The 14,974-nt window shown below is 34.2% G+C and overlaps 1 protein-coding gene across 2 annotated transcripts in view; it reads left to right on the top strand.

The window, feature by feature from the left end:
* The window catches only part of LAMA2 (laminin subunit alpha 2), a 535,576-nt gene that overhangs the window by 455,398 nt on the left and 65,204 nt on the right, over window positions 1-14,974 (top strand). For both annotated transcript variants that reach the window (XM_037842983.1, XM_037842982.1), the window contains exons 42-47: window positions 249-365; window positions 1,936-2,118; window positions 3,742-3,747; window positions 6,302-6,456; window positions 12,240-12,383; window positions 13,303-13,436. In XM_037842983.1, coding sequence (XP_037698911.1) covers window positions 249-365; window positions 1,936-2,118; window positions 3,742-3,747; window positions 6,302-6,456; window positions 12,240-12,383; window positions 13,303-13,436 — 739 coding nt within the window. The remainder of the gene's footprint in view (window positions 1-248; window positions 366-1,935; window positions 2,119-3,741; window positions 3,748-6,301; window positions 6,457-12,239; window positions 12,384-13,302; window positions 13,437-14,974) is intronic.

The following is a 14,974-nucleotide window of genomic DNA, read 5'->3' as shown; positions in this document are numbered from 1 at the left end:
AGATCAGATTCCAAGAAGATGTATCTATTGAAAATGCTGAACTGTCACATGATCATATAAATGCTTAGTTTATATTATGATTTAAAATATATTTATGGACAGCTGCTAATAAACCAACTCTATTAAATCATTTTCTTGCTTTATATTGATGCCATATAAAAAATGGCATGAAATTGTATATCCAGCTACAAGCTCAAGGATGATTAAATTTTAATATATTGTTCTATCCTTTTTTTCCCTGTTTGCAGAAAATGATGGTCATCTGAATAGCCTGAAGACCAGGTTAGAAAATGCTGATGTTAGAAATGGAGATCTCCTGAGATCTTTGAATGACGCTTTGGGAAAGTTATCAGCCATTCCAAATGGTAAGATTTCAGGAAACAGAAATCTCTAACTTGAACATCTGAAGAATGCTATAAATTTTAGTATTTTTTCTAACATTATGTTTGTCCTGTTGTCGGGAAATTAGATAGTAGTTTTCTTCCTCATAAATTCTTCTTTGGTAGACTGAGAAACTAAACCAACTAAACCTTACTTTACATTGTGATATCTCTTATCCTTTGTTACCTTGGCTGGCATCCATAGGAGTATGTTTCAAACAGGAAGATGTAGTCATATTACCATTCTTGTATTAGTGGGAAAGAATAAAATCACATGGACAGTACTCTCTAAAATGTTGATGTACTACCACGAAGTCCTACTTTTACAGTACCCATAGTAATAGTGAAAGCCAGCTTCCCTTTGACATATCTCTCTTGGCAAAGTTCAATTCTTTAAATAGTCTAACTTTCAAAACTTAAATAATTGACCATGTCTATGTTAACTGATTAGATTTATTTGATGTTGTTGTTTAGTATTACTTCCTTGAAGCACATATTCTTTTAGGGATACCATTGTTGTATTGTTATTGGCATGATAGAATAATAAGAGTTGCTAACATCTATTGAGTGCCTACTCAGTATGCTTATGTTCACTGTCTTTATTCCTCATACTAAACTTACCAGGTGAATAGCATTATTATCCCTACTTGCCAGTGAGAAACTGAGCATCAGAACTTGCTCTAGAACTTGAGGGACAGTAGTAGAACCCTTCTTCAGATCAGTCTTTCTTCTGAATAATTGACCTAATTATTCAGCCAGTGTTTGCCCTCAGTATGCAGGAAATAGTATAAATCCATTGATGCCCTGTAAGTTAATGAGACTCAAGGTCAAAGATGAGATTTGAATCCTGCAGCTCAACATGAGAGTCTGTGGTCTTAGCCACTAAGATACATGTACCAGGAAGCACCTGCATATGCAGTAGATGTTCTTTATTTATACAGATTTTGATCAAGGAGACAAATGCATACATCTTATACAACAATGAAAATACTAAGATCTAAATGGTTTTTGCTTGTTTTAACATTAAAAAACCTGAGTAACTTTCTAGATTTTCATGTCATCTGTTCCATAGTAAGAGAGGAAATGCCTAGAAAATTTCCAATACTCTATTCACTGAAAACAAATATAAACATACAAACATATGGTCTAACATATCCTAAAAAGTCTCTATCTTAAATTGAAGTACATTCATTGTCTTTTCCTCTGGAAGTGCCAATGAAATTTTAAGCCTAGTTTTAATGAAGCTATATGCCTCATATGCATAAATTTCTCTCTCTAATATTTTCAGCAGCAAATCACAATATACACTTATACAATGAGTGTTTAGAATAATCTCATAGGTATATTAAGAGCTAATTGGGTATTCATAGCAAAGGTCTCTGAGAAAATTTAATTTAACTAAAAATTGTCTTGTTTCTACAACTGTGTGAGACAATGGTCAGCCTTTTCTCTTTGTAAATGTGTCCCTGGTGTCAGCCAGCCGCAGCCTAGCTTTGACAAGCATGGATTTAGCCAGACTTTTTGTTTGAATTCTCATACCCTCTTCTGCTGACAGACACAGCCGCTAAACTGCAAGCTGTTAAGGACAAAGCAAGGCAAGCCAATGACACGGCAAAAGATGTACTGGGGCAGATTAAAGACCTCCACCAGAACCTTGATGGCCTGAAGAAAAACTACAATAAACTAGCAGACAGCGTCGCCAAAACAAATGCTGTGGTAAAAGATCCCTCCAGGAACAGTAAGCTCTCCTCTTTCACTTTGATTATGTCATTTATTTCTTCCACAATAAAAGCCTCCTAAACACATAAGTGTTAGGGCTGGAAAAGAGCCTCACAGTGGTGTAGTCTGCCCTCCAAATTATTAGACCCAGATCAAAAATTGAGCATCCTGAAAATCTGGAACAAGAATCCGAGTTTCCCAGCTCTGCACTAGTGCTTAAAAACACATAAATACAGGTGAATAGAGGAAATTAAGAATTCTCAAGGCCTGCGTGATATTTGGCATTAGGATGCCAAACATGTTTTAATTCTTTAGTATAATTGAATATACAGATGTACTTTGGGAAATTTTATCCTCAAAGTTAGTGAAATTTCATGGAAAATAGAGACTAAGGAGCACTCTCCTTAGCAAGCCTTTTAAACAGAGTATTAAAATGGTATGAACTTGAAATGCATTAAAACTTGAAGTCTTGTTATTTATTATTTAGATCCCTATTATTTAACATTTTCAGGAAGTAACAGTAAAGCATTCATCTAGTTTATAAATAAAAATATTTCTCCTCATTGTTTAAGTATTGCATTAATTTATATTGACTTAGTAAGGATTTATTGAAAATAAGTTCAGGAGAAATGCAGGAGAAAATAAAATGAGTTAAGTGCAGTCAATAAGCATTAGGATTTTTTAATGCATTTTCCCTGTCTATTAAATATAAAACACTCTCTTGGTATATGATTTCACAAAGGAGGTGTTTGTTGTTTTTCACACTTTTTTCTCTTGAGGGATTAGCCCTTTTCATATACCAACATTTTCATTGAGGATCAGAATATGTGTAGAGTGCAATAAGAAAAACATCACTACTATTGACATTATAAGCTATCTAATTCAGATGCTGTTTCGACTGGGGAGTGGAGCCTGATTTCAACATCCTAGACTCAAATCAAATGCTGAGGATGCTATGAAATAAAAAATATTATTAGCATGACTCCTTCATTAGCAAGGGAAAGGAAAAGTGCAGACACAGAAAATGTGCACTTCAGAGCCAGGAAGAAGATTCATTACTTGACATTTGTTCAAGGGAGTAGAAGGGGTGATTTGATATTTTTTTCTTACTTAAGCCCAGATATACCTTCCCCTGTAGTCAAAAATTCTGTCTAAATAACTGTTTCTGATGCATGCCAAATCATAATATTTCCCCTCAAAATGAATGACAATAAGTGTTTAAGTAAATATCACTGTCCATTTTACTTAGTTTATACTTTAAGGTATCATTTCATTCAATTTCACATTGATTCTCAACTGATAGTGATCTTTTCAAACATTTATCTCTAACTTTTTGTATCCCATCCTCTATCACAAGAAATACATAATTTTCTGTAAATATTAATTAAACTAGGTTTGTTTCATTTCTTATTAGAGTATTATAATAAAGCCTATTTTAATATGAACAATAGATTTTTATATGCCATATTTTTTGCATTTTTATTTGATAACAATTGCTTGTCTTAAATTTGGGTACATTTGTACCCATTGTGGGAAATATCATTTATTTTGATAGTCACTAGTTTGTAATATCTATGAATAGTATTGCCTCATGAGTTTTCTAATTTCTTTTTGTTTTACTTTCATGTGAAATTACCTGCAGAAATCAGTATGTATATTTTTACTTATGTACTTTTTAGCAGCTTTTATGCTTGATTGCCTTTACAAAAAGCTTCATCTCTGCATGTTACCACGTTTTGATATTGCCTTAAACATTGTATAGCTATTCTTCCCCATGTCACAGTATTAATGCATATATATATAAAGAAGGTAGTATATGAATGTATTTGACAAAAATATTTTCAATTTTATTATGAAAATTGGTGAAACATCTCTATGATATCCACATAAAAGTGGAAAATTATATTCCTCCCTGGATTAAACTAAATTGTTATGCTTCTGATAATACGAATTCAGCCACTAGAATTCAAAAGGTTTAAAAAAGATTAGGTCTACGTTGTTGTTGTCTGCCACCCACCCAAAGTTCACTTATCCCCTGTCCTTATAAACAATATTCTCAACTTCTAGAGAATTATATTTGGAGAAACACCTAATAAAATCAGACCTCAACAAATATGAAATCACTGAGATATAAAATATTTTCTCATAAACATCTTTCACAGTTTAAATTGGAAGTCAAAAATAAAATTGAAAAATAACTAAAAAAATAATAATGAAATCCCTCATTTCAACCTGAAAAATATGGCCAAAGGTATCCTGAAAGGAAAATAAGAGCAATTACTTTACTAAACAAGCATGGAAATAAATAATTTAGACAATCAGATCAGTAAGTTAGAAAAAAATAAAATTAACTTAAAGAAAGAAGATGAAAGAAAATAATGAATTAGAAGCCAGAAAATAATACACTTCATGAAAAAAAATAGGAGATGAATCTTTGTGAATACAAAATAATAAAATAATCAAAATAATAAATAATAATAAATAAAATAATAAAATAAAATAATAAACCTATTGGTAGGGTTTATTAATTTTCTCAATTGGTTAAGAAAAATAAAGCACAAATAGACAAAGTTCAAAAGAAGATATAACTAGATAAGGGAGGAAATTTAACATACTATATGGGACTATTTGGAAAAACTCTATGCTAAAAAATTTTGAAGTTCAAAGTATATGGATAATTTTCTATAAAAATATTAAATTCTCAAAACTGATTTCCAGAAGTGATAGAAAAATCTACATAGTCAAATAATTATGGAAGACAGTAAGAAAGCTTTCAAAAGCTACCCTGTAAGAAAGCATCAGACAACATCACAGATGATTTATTTTTCAACCCCTTAAGGAGGTAATTTCCATATGACTTAAACTATTCCAGAAGATAGAGGAGGAAAAAACAATAACAACAACAACAAATGCCAGATTCCATTTGGAAGTATTTGATAAAAATCTTCTGGGTGCTTTAGAAGAAATCTAAATCATTTTCCTTCTAGATTGATTGTAGAGTATCAGAGTAATATTGGAGAATTAAAAGAAGGGGAAAAATGGACAAATGAGCTATAAAAGTATACAAAACAAAGTGGTCATTGTGTTTATATTGAATATCGATACAATTTTATAAGAAAAGCTCTGACACTGATAACCTGAATACTCAGTTCTTGATAACTCTATACAGTTAATGATAGAGCTCTTATTCTGAAATATCTGTAACAATATAACTCATATTTATAAGCATGAGTTCAAAATACCTACTTCAAAAAACTAGTTAAAAAATAATAATAATGTACTTCCTTTTGGTTACATTTGATTCCTGAGGATTGGTTATTGGCATGTAGCCTTGGACCTTAAGTACTGTCACTTTTTCATCAGGTTCACAAAGATGGAAAGCAGAACAATTCGTATTTGATTAGATAATAGATGACATAGTTTGGATAAGACTGCCAGCATCCTAGAGACAGAATAATTAGTTTTCCATGTATCATGTGCCTTCTTATGAAAAGCGTATGTTGAAAGTCGATGGATCAGTGATAACCTTCAAGCATTTTAGGGTTGAAACTTTTGAACAAGCCAATACTCAACTCTTTCTTTGACCTACAAAACAGCAGTTTCATATGGTTCCTACTAATGTTTGGAAGTGGATAAATAACTATTCTTCCAAATGAAATTGAACTGTAGCATGAAAGATTTAATTGAAGTATAACATAGACCTTCAGTCTAAGAGGTTTCAGCATTGAAATATTTTCCAAAAGACATTTTGATAGCTCCCCTCTTTAAGATGTGCAAAGACGATGAGAGGAAGAAAGAAATCCAATTTTGTGAGAGAACTTTGGTTTAAATGTAGTTAAAGCTTGGAAAGAGTAGGTGACATTTTAAAGACACTTCCATTTTCTTAATTCCATGGCTGAAGTTCTATTCTAAAGTTTAGTTTTTTGGCTGAAGCTAGAAAAGAAGCATCATATTCTCTACCTTCAATGCTAATTATCACCATAATTACCAAGCCAGTGTTGGCCCTTTTTCTCTAACATCTCTTCCTTTGCTTGAGTCTAAACTAAACTATCCTCATTTGCTGCTACAGACATTCCTTTGCTTCAGCAGTGATAGCCTTGCTTTGCCATGTGGATCAGATGAAATTGTTTCAATTGTTTAGTAAAGCATACTGTTATTCTAATTTCCCCTGTTTGTGTGCCTGTTAACTTTGTTCTGTGCAGTTGCAGATGCACATACCACTGTGAAAAATCTAGAACAAGAAGCCGATCGTCTGATAGATAAACTCAAACCCATCAAGAAACTTGAGGATAACCTGAAGAGAAACATCTCTGAGATTAAAGAACTGATAAACCAAGCCCGGAAACAAGCCAATTCTGTAAGCTCTTTTTGTCTGCAGTGTTAGTTACTGCTTGTATTGTTATTATTATCCCCAGTGGGAATGACTTCCCCAGTGTACCCTGTTGACTGATCTCTGGTTCTTTTCGTTTAACTTAAAGCAATTTGGGGCATGGAAAAAAGTTAGGTGTTTTGTTTTACTTTTTTCAGAAATTTCAATAGGCTTTTCATAGGAAAAGTAATCATTACTTATTCTTTTAGAAATGGAAATTCTTGTATTTTTTTGTTGTTGGTTTGAATAGAGTAATACAAACAGCAGGAATGAAAAACCTTATTATGGTATACTAAAAGGCACAGGTAAGAGTGCCTTCCTCTTGATGGAAGCAAACAAGCCCAACAAGTAGGATTGTAACAGGGAATGAGGGAATGAATGAACTAGATAATATGGAGTAATGGCAAAGAGGAATCATTGCTGTATATATATATATATATATATATATATATATATATATATATATATGTAAAATACACACACATATATAAATTATTTTGTTTACATATAAGCAACTACTTAAAGTATTTTAGTTATGAATAATTAATATATTTTTTTATTGTGGATTAAGAACAGGAAATGCCTCATTTGTCTCAAAATTTTGCGCCTTATTTATCCAGTTAGAAAACTATTAGGATAGAAGTAGAACTTTCTAGAATGTAGCATCCTAATGAATCAGAACTGAGTTCCTAAGTGCCAATGTGAAACTTATCTCACCTAGTTAAGCCACCCCATGATGACTTCAGGAATACAAACAAATAATAATAACATCAGTTTGGTAACATCATAAACTGAAGGTCTGTGTCAAACTTTAATTAAATTGTTCATGCAGCAGTTTTCGTGCTGTCAGGTTTAAACTCCAACCTTTTTAGAAACCAAATGTCCATCTCAAAAGTTACATTAGTCTAAAAACGGGGAGGCTAGGATAACCTGAAATGCCTATTTTTTTGATCCATCAATTTATATTTTTCTGATGGTGACCCAGAACACAATGACCGAGTGACATTATATCCTTCTCTGCCCTTATATGTATCTAATACTCTAAATGAGGCCAAGGCAGGAAGTTTAAGGTGAGTCTTCAAAAAGAATTCATGACCGACTGCATAAATACTTAGAAAGTGACAAAATGTCTGTGAGAATGATGTTACAGAAGATCAGAGGCAGCATAGGGTCTGAGAAGACAAATATTATGAGACAATGTGGCACCCCGTACGATCGTAAGTGATCATTATATGAAGCACAAAGTAAAAAGAAACCAGATTTACTCTAAGGTTTGGGGTTTTAGCCAAGATCAAGCCAATGCAGAAAAAATCATCTCCTCCTTTCAGCACTACTTGGCATGATGTAACAAGGATGAATGAGGCAGGCCTTCCACTCACCAAGTTTGTAATCTATTAGAAGAAATAAGGCATGTACACAAATAACTCTTTGATAATGCAGAATAGTGTGCTACATATGGTGAGCAACCAAAAATACTGTAGAACTTGAGAAAGGAAAGCTCACCTGTGGTAGGAGCCAGATTTCTAAGAGAAGGGTATGAGCCTGACCTTGAAGTGGGATAGCCATGGAGAGGGGAGGGGAGGGAGACAAAGGAGAGTATTCTGAAAAGGAGGAATGTGCCAAGGCCAAGAGAAAAGATGAAGTTTCAGGGTCGGTTCATGAAAGAGCAGCCTGGTTTGCCAAGATTAATTGGTAAAGCGAACCTTAAACTGGAAAGATTAGTGGGGTCAGGTCTTGTCAGGTCATGAACGCAGTTTCATTTAGCAACAATTGTACCTGGGTTAAATCTCATTGAGGAGGATAAGCTCAAAGCTTTTGAGCATGAAAGGTATTTTAATGAGAGCTGTGCTTTTTGAATGCAAATCTGGAAGTAATTTGTGGGATTGATGAGAGCAACTAGAAAGAAAGAAGTAGATTTAATAAGAGACCCAACTCTAGCTGTGGCAGTGGCAAGAGAAAGGAAGAGATTGATATATCGCACCTGTATTTTGCAATGTTAACTTTGAAGAAGAAATAATAGTAACTTTTCTTTTGTGATTCACACATTTAGCTATGTAATCTGGCTTAGTTATTAAATGGGGGGGATCTTGGCATTTTTCTTATTTCTTCATTGTTAAGAAATCTAAAAATATGACCATAATATTCATCAGTTTTGAGTGCCTCTCTCCCAAAAATGATAAAATTCTGACATGTAAGTATATAAAATCTGTCTCAAAATACAAAGTGAAAGGAAGGTATAAAAGTCATGCTAGAAAAAATAAACCATTATCCATGCTCCTCAAGGAAATTTTCCATCACTTTTGGAAATGAAAATTATAACAAAATACCTTATCTTTTATAAGAGTAGAAATATGCAAGCAGCAAAATTTATTTCAAATGAGTTTTGTACTAACTGAAGATTATATCTGCCTGTTTTATAAATGTAGTTGATAGCCTGGTGTGAGTGCCTACATGTGGCCCTAGCACCTACTGGATATGACCAAGAAATTGAAGACATTTATTTTAAAGTGAATTTCTTTTAGGTTGTTGACTCTGTTATTGAGTGGTTGATAATCTTTTTAAATGATTTACCTAGTTACTGGATGGAAAAATGCAGTGCAAATCCAGTAGACATGATAATGGTATACTCAATAATGCTTAATTGAGTTCATGATGATTAACTGGTCAATAATGTTATATGAGAAATGCCTTAGGGGTACCTAATGCTTAGTGATTTTTGGTTAGAAGTCTTACTCAGGATTCACATTAGAAATAACCATAATTAATAGAAGCACAGATTTTAAGAGGATGTTTGTGCTTCAGAAATTTCACCCCACTTAGAAGACAGATAATCCCAGAGCTTTCTTCTAGAGAAGTGTATACATTCTGTACTTTGATTTAACTGTTTTTAAGTTGGTTAAGGCAAACAGCTAAAATTGAAAATCAAAACACAAAGTGTTTAAAAGGAGAAATTAGTGGGTATGGACTTATTGGCAACAGTTTGGACTGCCTGTACTTTTCAGTTACCAAGGATATATTCAAAATGATAAATCAGAAAACAGACAACCCAGAGGGTTTCCTATATGATTGAGAGTTGAGTAGCAGTTACTTCACAAGATTAATTGCTAGTGTATTGGGTATAACAGCATCATTTTGTTCAGAGAGCTATAGTTTTTTAGATATGTAAATTAGGCTGTAGTGCGGAATAATTGTATCTCCTAGTGATCTCAGTTGGCCTTCATTTAAAATGGCTACTCACACTTTAAATTCTGAGATGAAGCTTCATCCGGTGATGTTTTAGTACTGCTGCTCTATCTTCTACACTTGGCAACCCCTTTTCAATGTGCCAAGCATATGTTTCCTATCATTTCTAACAGGTATGCATTTGCAAGGATAATTTATCCAGCTGAAACTCATCCTGTGATCAAGTAGTCACACGTTCCACCCATTGTCAGTAATTTCCGATCAAAGCAGAACTGAAGAGTATTTTTAATCGTGTTCATTAAACAGCATTTATTTATGATTAAACATGGCCAAACTTATAAAGCATTTGCAAAGTAAAGATAAAACAAACTACACACACAGTTATTTTTGACTAATCCAGTCCTACTAGGAAATTGGATATGATTTCCAGCCAGTGATAGCCTAGTCTGTTAGTCCCACTTGTGAGTTCTTATTCTCTGACCCTTTTATCAAAGTCAGAGGTGTTTAGCACCTGCCTCCAATGTGAAACTTGCTCAATGTTAAGGTTTTCTCTGATGATTGTTTTATTTACTTATTCAAAATTCCTGAAAGCTCACTATCTCCTGCACCCTTTCCTGAACATTAAAACCATCTTCTGAAGACCACATTTTTCCTACCTTCCCTCTACTAAATTGTCTTTCTTCTGCTTTGCTTTATTCTTTTCATCTCTGAACCCACAGATAGCTCTTTTTGTAGCAGCCACTCTCATATAAAACCTCTGCCAACCCCCAACACATACCTGCTTTAAATTATCATCCAGAATAAAAGTAGTACATTTCCTGTTCACAATTTTTCTGCAATTCATTTTGATTCACCTATTCTCAGCCCTGTATGTAGAGGGGGGTAGTTATTTTCCATCAGGTAAATTCATCATTTGTGGAGCAAAGACTAACCTTCTGCCACATCAACACTAATGCCATCACCCCAGGACAGGGAGCAAACCCACTGAGGACTCGAATTGATCCCCAGTACTGGGCCCTCACTTGGGTGGAATCAAGGACAGGGAAAGCCATCTAAGTAATATGCTGCTTAGGTTGTTCCAACCCCAGGCCACCACACACAGCCTGCCAGGGGGCAAGCTTCTGTCTCTCTCCAGCCCATGGCTTCTTCCGTGTGGAGATACCATTTGCCTAGCAGATCAGACAAGGCAAAAATGGTAGGCAAATACATGATTTATGCAGGTTCAAAGGAAATGCAACATATCTGCCACAGCCCCAGAAGTTTTCAAACATATGCATCTGGCTTACATCTTTGTCAGAACCAAAAATGCCTCTTTAGCTTTCTCTTCTGAATCCAACCATGTTTCCCCTCAGCACCTCCTCAGTGTAGTCTGTGCCATTTTTGGCAAGCAGTCACAGTGCTACCTATACTCATATCCTAATTAGGCTCTTGGAGATACTTCGTTGTGTCACCATGATATGGAGCCTGGCTAGGTGTCCTAGGCTATCCTGTTTGGAGTGTGCAAAGCCCTTCCATGGGGGTAACAATAATGCTAGTTGTCGTTCTTCCAAATATGCAAACTATATGAGTAGCACAAAATGCTAGAAGAAATAAGAAAATGTACATTCACTGTTACTGGGGGGCAAGAATCTTCCTGAGGCCAGGCATTTGAGCCCAGTAGCAACAGAACATTTTAATCCTCCCCTCTCTCTGCCTCCTCCTTTGAATACTATTGCTGAGCAAAATAATACTCTGAGTACTATTTCTCTCTGAGTCCACTGAGTGCATTGCTGTCCCTAAAAGTGCTCCTTTGATTATGATCTCGCACCTCCTCACCTCAAGAGAATTAACTCAAATAATTAACTAATGTCATTTGTCATTGAAAGAAAGCTCTGTAAATGGAAGTAGAACCTGGTGTGAACAGTGTTGGTTCTGTTCATATAGGGATTTCTTTCTTAGAAATTTATGGTAATTTTTAAAGTACTCATACAAAGAAATAGGAGCTGGTTAGTAGTGATACCGCTGGAAATTGTTTCCATCTCGTTTCCTGTCAACTTAATAAAATGGTATAATTTATTCTGAAGTACATGTTCTGAGTGGAATGATTAATATTATTCTTATTGTTAGAACATCTAGAACAAAATCTATTTAACCTCCTTCAATTGTAAGAAGGCGGTAGGTAATTTTCCTCTTGAAAGCTAAAAGGAAAATGGTTTCCTACTTTATAAGTTATACCAAAAACCACTGAAATCTGAATCTTAAAATTTCATTAAACAACTTTAATGAAGATCATTACCATCAGCTTCATGTAAAGTCATATTTTGAAAATGTTTCTTTGTTACCATTTTCATAAAGGAGAAAGAATGAAAGTGAAGATTTGTTAGTCGCACACTTCAAAAACTGTAGCATGCTAGCAAGACATGGGACTGTGAGCAGCTCATTGTCAAAATGTTATTGAAAAACTGCTCTTCTATGCCCTTGTTAATGAGTATAATGAATGATAATATTTGATGACAGAAAAATAACTTCAAAGAAGAAATGATGGCTTTGTGTTTTTTTAGAAGCTATTTCAAACCTTCTTGGTTCTTTGTACCTTGTTTTTCTTGAAGATCAAAGTGTCTGTGTCTTCCGGAGGTGACTGCATTCGAACATACAAGCCAGAAATCAAGAAAGGAAGCTACAATAATATCATTGTCAATGTAAAGACAGCTGTTGCTGACAACCTCCTTTTTTATCTTGGAAGTGCCAAATTTGTAAGTCTAATATTCAGCTTTACTTTTGCCTACTGTATATGTGTATAGTCAGAGGTTAGTCCTGCTAGTGGGGAAAAATGTATGGTATCCAATAACATGACCTGGTTTAGAGAATTTAGGCATACTTGTTTTCATTTGTGAGTACACCAACATTTGTTTTATAATAATATTTTCAGATACAGCTATTTCAAAAAAACATAAATAGTTATAAAGCCATTTATTTTTACTTTTCCCACATTAAGAAAATAACTTTACAATGAACTTTCATGTTAATGAAATAAAAATGGCAAATTATGTACTAATTTCTTATCAATGAAAATTCTTCTGATTCAGGTTGAATTTATGACTTAGCCAAAATAAAGGAAGTCATGGCAACCAAAGCCCACTCAAAAAGCTCTGATTCTGAACATTTCAAAGTCTGACATTTCAACTTTGCATGCGTGGGGACCTCCCAAAATGAATACAACCTTTCAGCAGGCCAGAAATGGCATAAGTCAGTACTTGCCATTCAAATGAGGAGTTCAGAGTCACCAAGGTTTAAAAGCATGGTGACCCCCCTCAAAAATGCCAGCATCCTCAGTGAAAACAATAATGAATTCTGAATCCAAATATTTGCTTTTATTTCTGCCACAAGAATAGAGTGAGAAAAGTCTTTGTCTCAAAATGAGAACTAATTATAATTGGTGAAATTATAACACATATCTCTCCATGCTATGGACATATAGTTGCCTAAAGATGCAATAACAAAGTATCATTTTAATCATCCATAATAGTAGACCATATCACTTAAGAAGGTTTACGGTACAGCTTCCAATTATTACACATGTCCATAAATGGCACCAATAGAGAAGAACTCCGCGGTCCTCCGCTTTCAGAGTGCTTTATACCTGGTATCTGTTGCTGTTTTTCTCTGCACCAGATTGACTTTCTGGCCATAGAAATGCGTAAGGGCAAAGTTAGCTTCCTCTGGGATGTTGGATCTGGAGTTGGACGTGTAGAGTATCCAGATTTGACTATTGATGACTCGTATTGGTACCGTATTGAAGCTTCAAGGTAATTAACTCAATAAAGTTGAAAATAATTGAAATTGACGTAATTTTGAAGGAGATTTTTAGATTACAAGAAAATTCTTATTTACCGTTCAGAAAGGTTGCAGTGAATGTATATATGCAAAAGTGTATGGATTTTATATATTAAACATACAGGTACAAATGTGTGGGGTAAATGGGTATCTTTGGAGTACCTGTAAGGAATTGATAAGACATCAAAATATTGACCAGAGTGACATTTCTGACCCCTTCATCTGGTGTCCTGTAGGAACTGTGGGATTTGAGCTGTTTTCAGGTATCTTACTTCACTTGTAAAAGAAGTCTCTGACATTTGCCCTATTCAACCGAAGCCAGAGATCAGAGCTGCTATTGCTGCCTTCTTTGGAGTGCAGTTTCCTCTTGTTGTCTACATAGCAACCTTGCCTGCATGTATATGCAGTATCAAAATGCCACGTGGAAGTGCGATATGGCAGGTCCACACTACTTAAAATAGCAAGGAATAGGGAACTGCCTCAGTAAATCTATCTTTGAAGCTTTAATTCAGTTATCCACTTTTAGCAGCATATGGATTATTTACAGTACCCATTCTTCTCCTCAATACTTGTCCTTCATTTTCTCTTTTTTTCCCAATTCTCAACTCCCTACAAAACCCAGAACATCTAATAATTGAGAGGTGTAGTTAAGGGCCCAGGGCAGACAGGGGACTTGTCAGAAGGGGAAAGAAGACTTGAAGAAGTGGTAATTTTTGAATCTAGGTGATCAATGTAATGAAATCCATTCTACTTTTGTATATGTTTAAATATTTCCATAATAAAATATGTATGAAAAAAAGTTAATGAGAAGCAATATTACCAGTATCTTTTTTAATCTTCAGTAAAAGCATGTATGTGGGAGGAGGGGGTATTTGCAGGTATAGTGGTATATGGGAGAGTAAGTGCTTTACTAGCTTTAAGGACATGTATACTCAACAAAATTCTATCAGAAGAGCAACATTCCATTAAAGAAGATGTACCTTATTTGAATAAATTCATTCTATTGTTTCCATGTATTTCACTTAGTACTGCACTCTCAAAGAAAAGGGAAAGAATCAAAATAAGGCAGATGGGAGAGAAATAAAACACTGAAGTTTTTTTAAGACTGCTTGCCTCAGAAGAAGAACCAGATTTCCATCTTTAGCAATCCATGGAAATCAGTCACTGGAAAAAAATGAAATAAATGATAATAACTTTTGAAATTCTATTAATCAAATTTAAAAGTACAGTTCTTCTATACAATTTGTATACCTAAGTCTGAAGATTAGGTTTTACACTATATACATCAAGATGGTTGCCAAACACTAAAAGACATGCAATTCCAGGAAGACTGCTTCAGCAAATTTGCATCCAAGATATAATAAGGGATTTTAGGAAAAATTATATAGCTTATAATGCAGAAGGGTGACTCATTTAGGATTCACTTACTAAATTAAATTAAGCAAAATGCTGAATTAAATAATAAAAATTGTAAAATAGTATGTGTTGGTAAATAGTAAAATATTATGTA

Source organism: Choloepus didactylus, chromosome 7 (assembly GCF_015220235.1).
Source record: "Choloepus didactylus isolate mChoDid1 chromosome 7, mChoDid1.pri, whole genome shotgun sequence".
NCBI lineage: Eukaryota > Metazoa > Chordata > Mammalia > Pilosa > Megalonychidae > Choloepus > Choloepus didactylus.
This window is presented reverse-complemented; position numbering and strand designations above follow the sequence as displayed.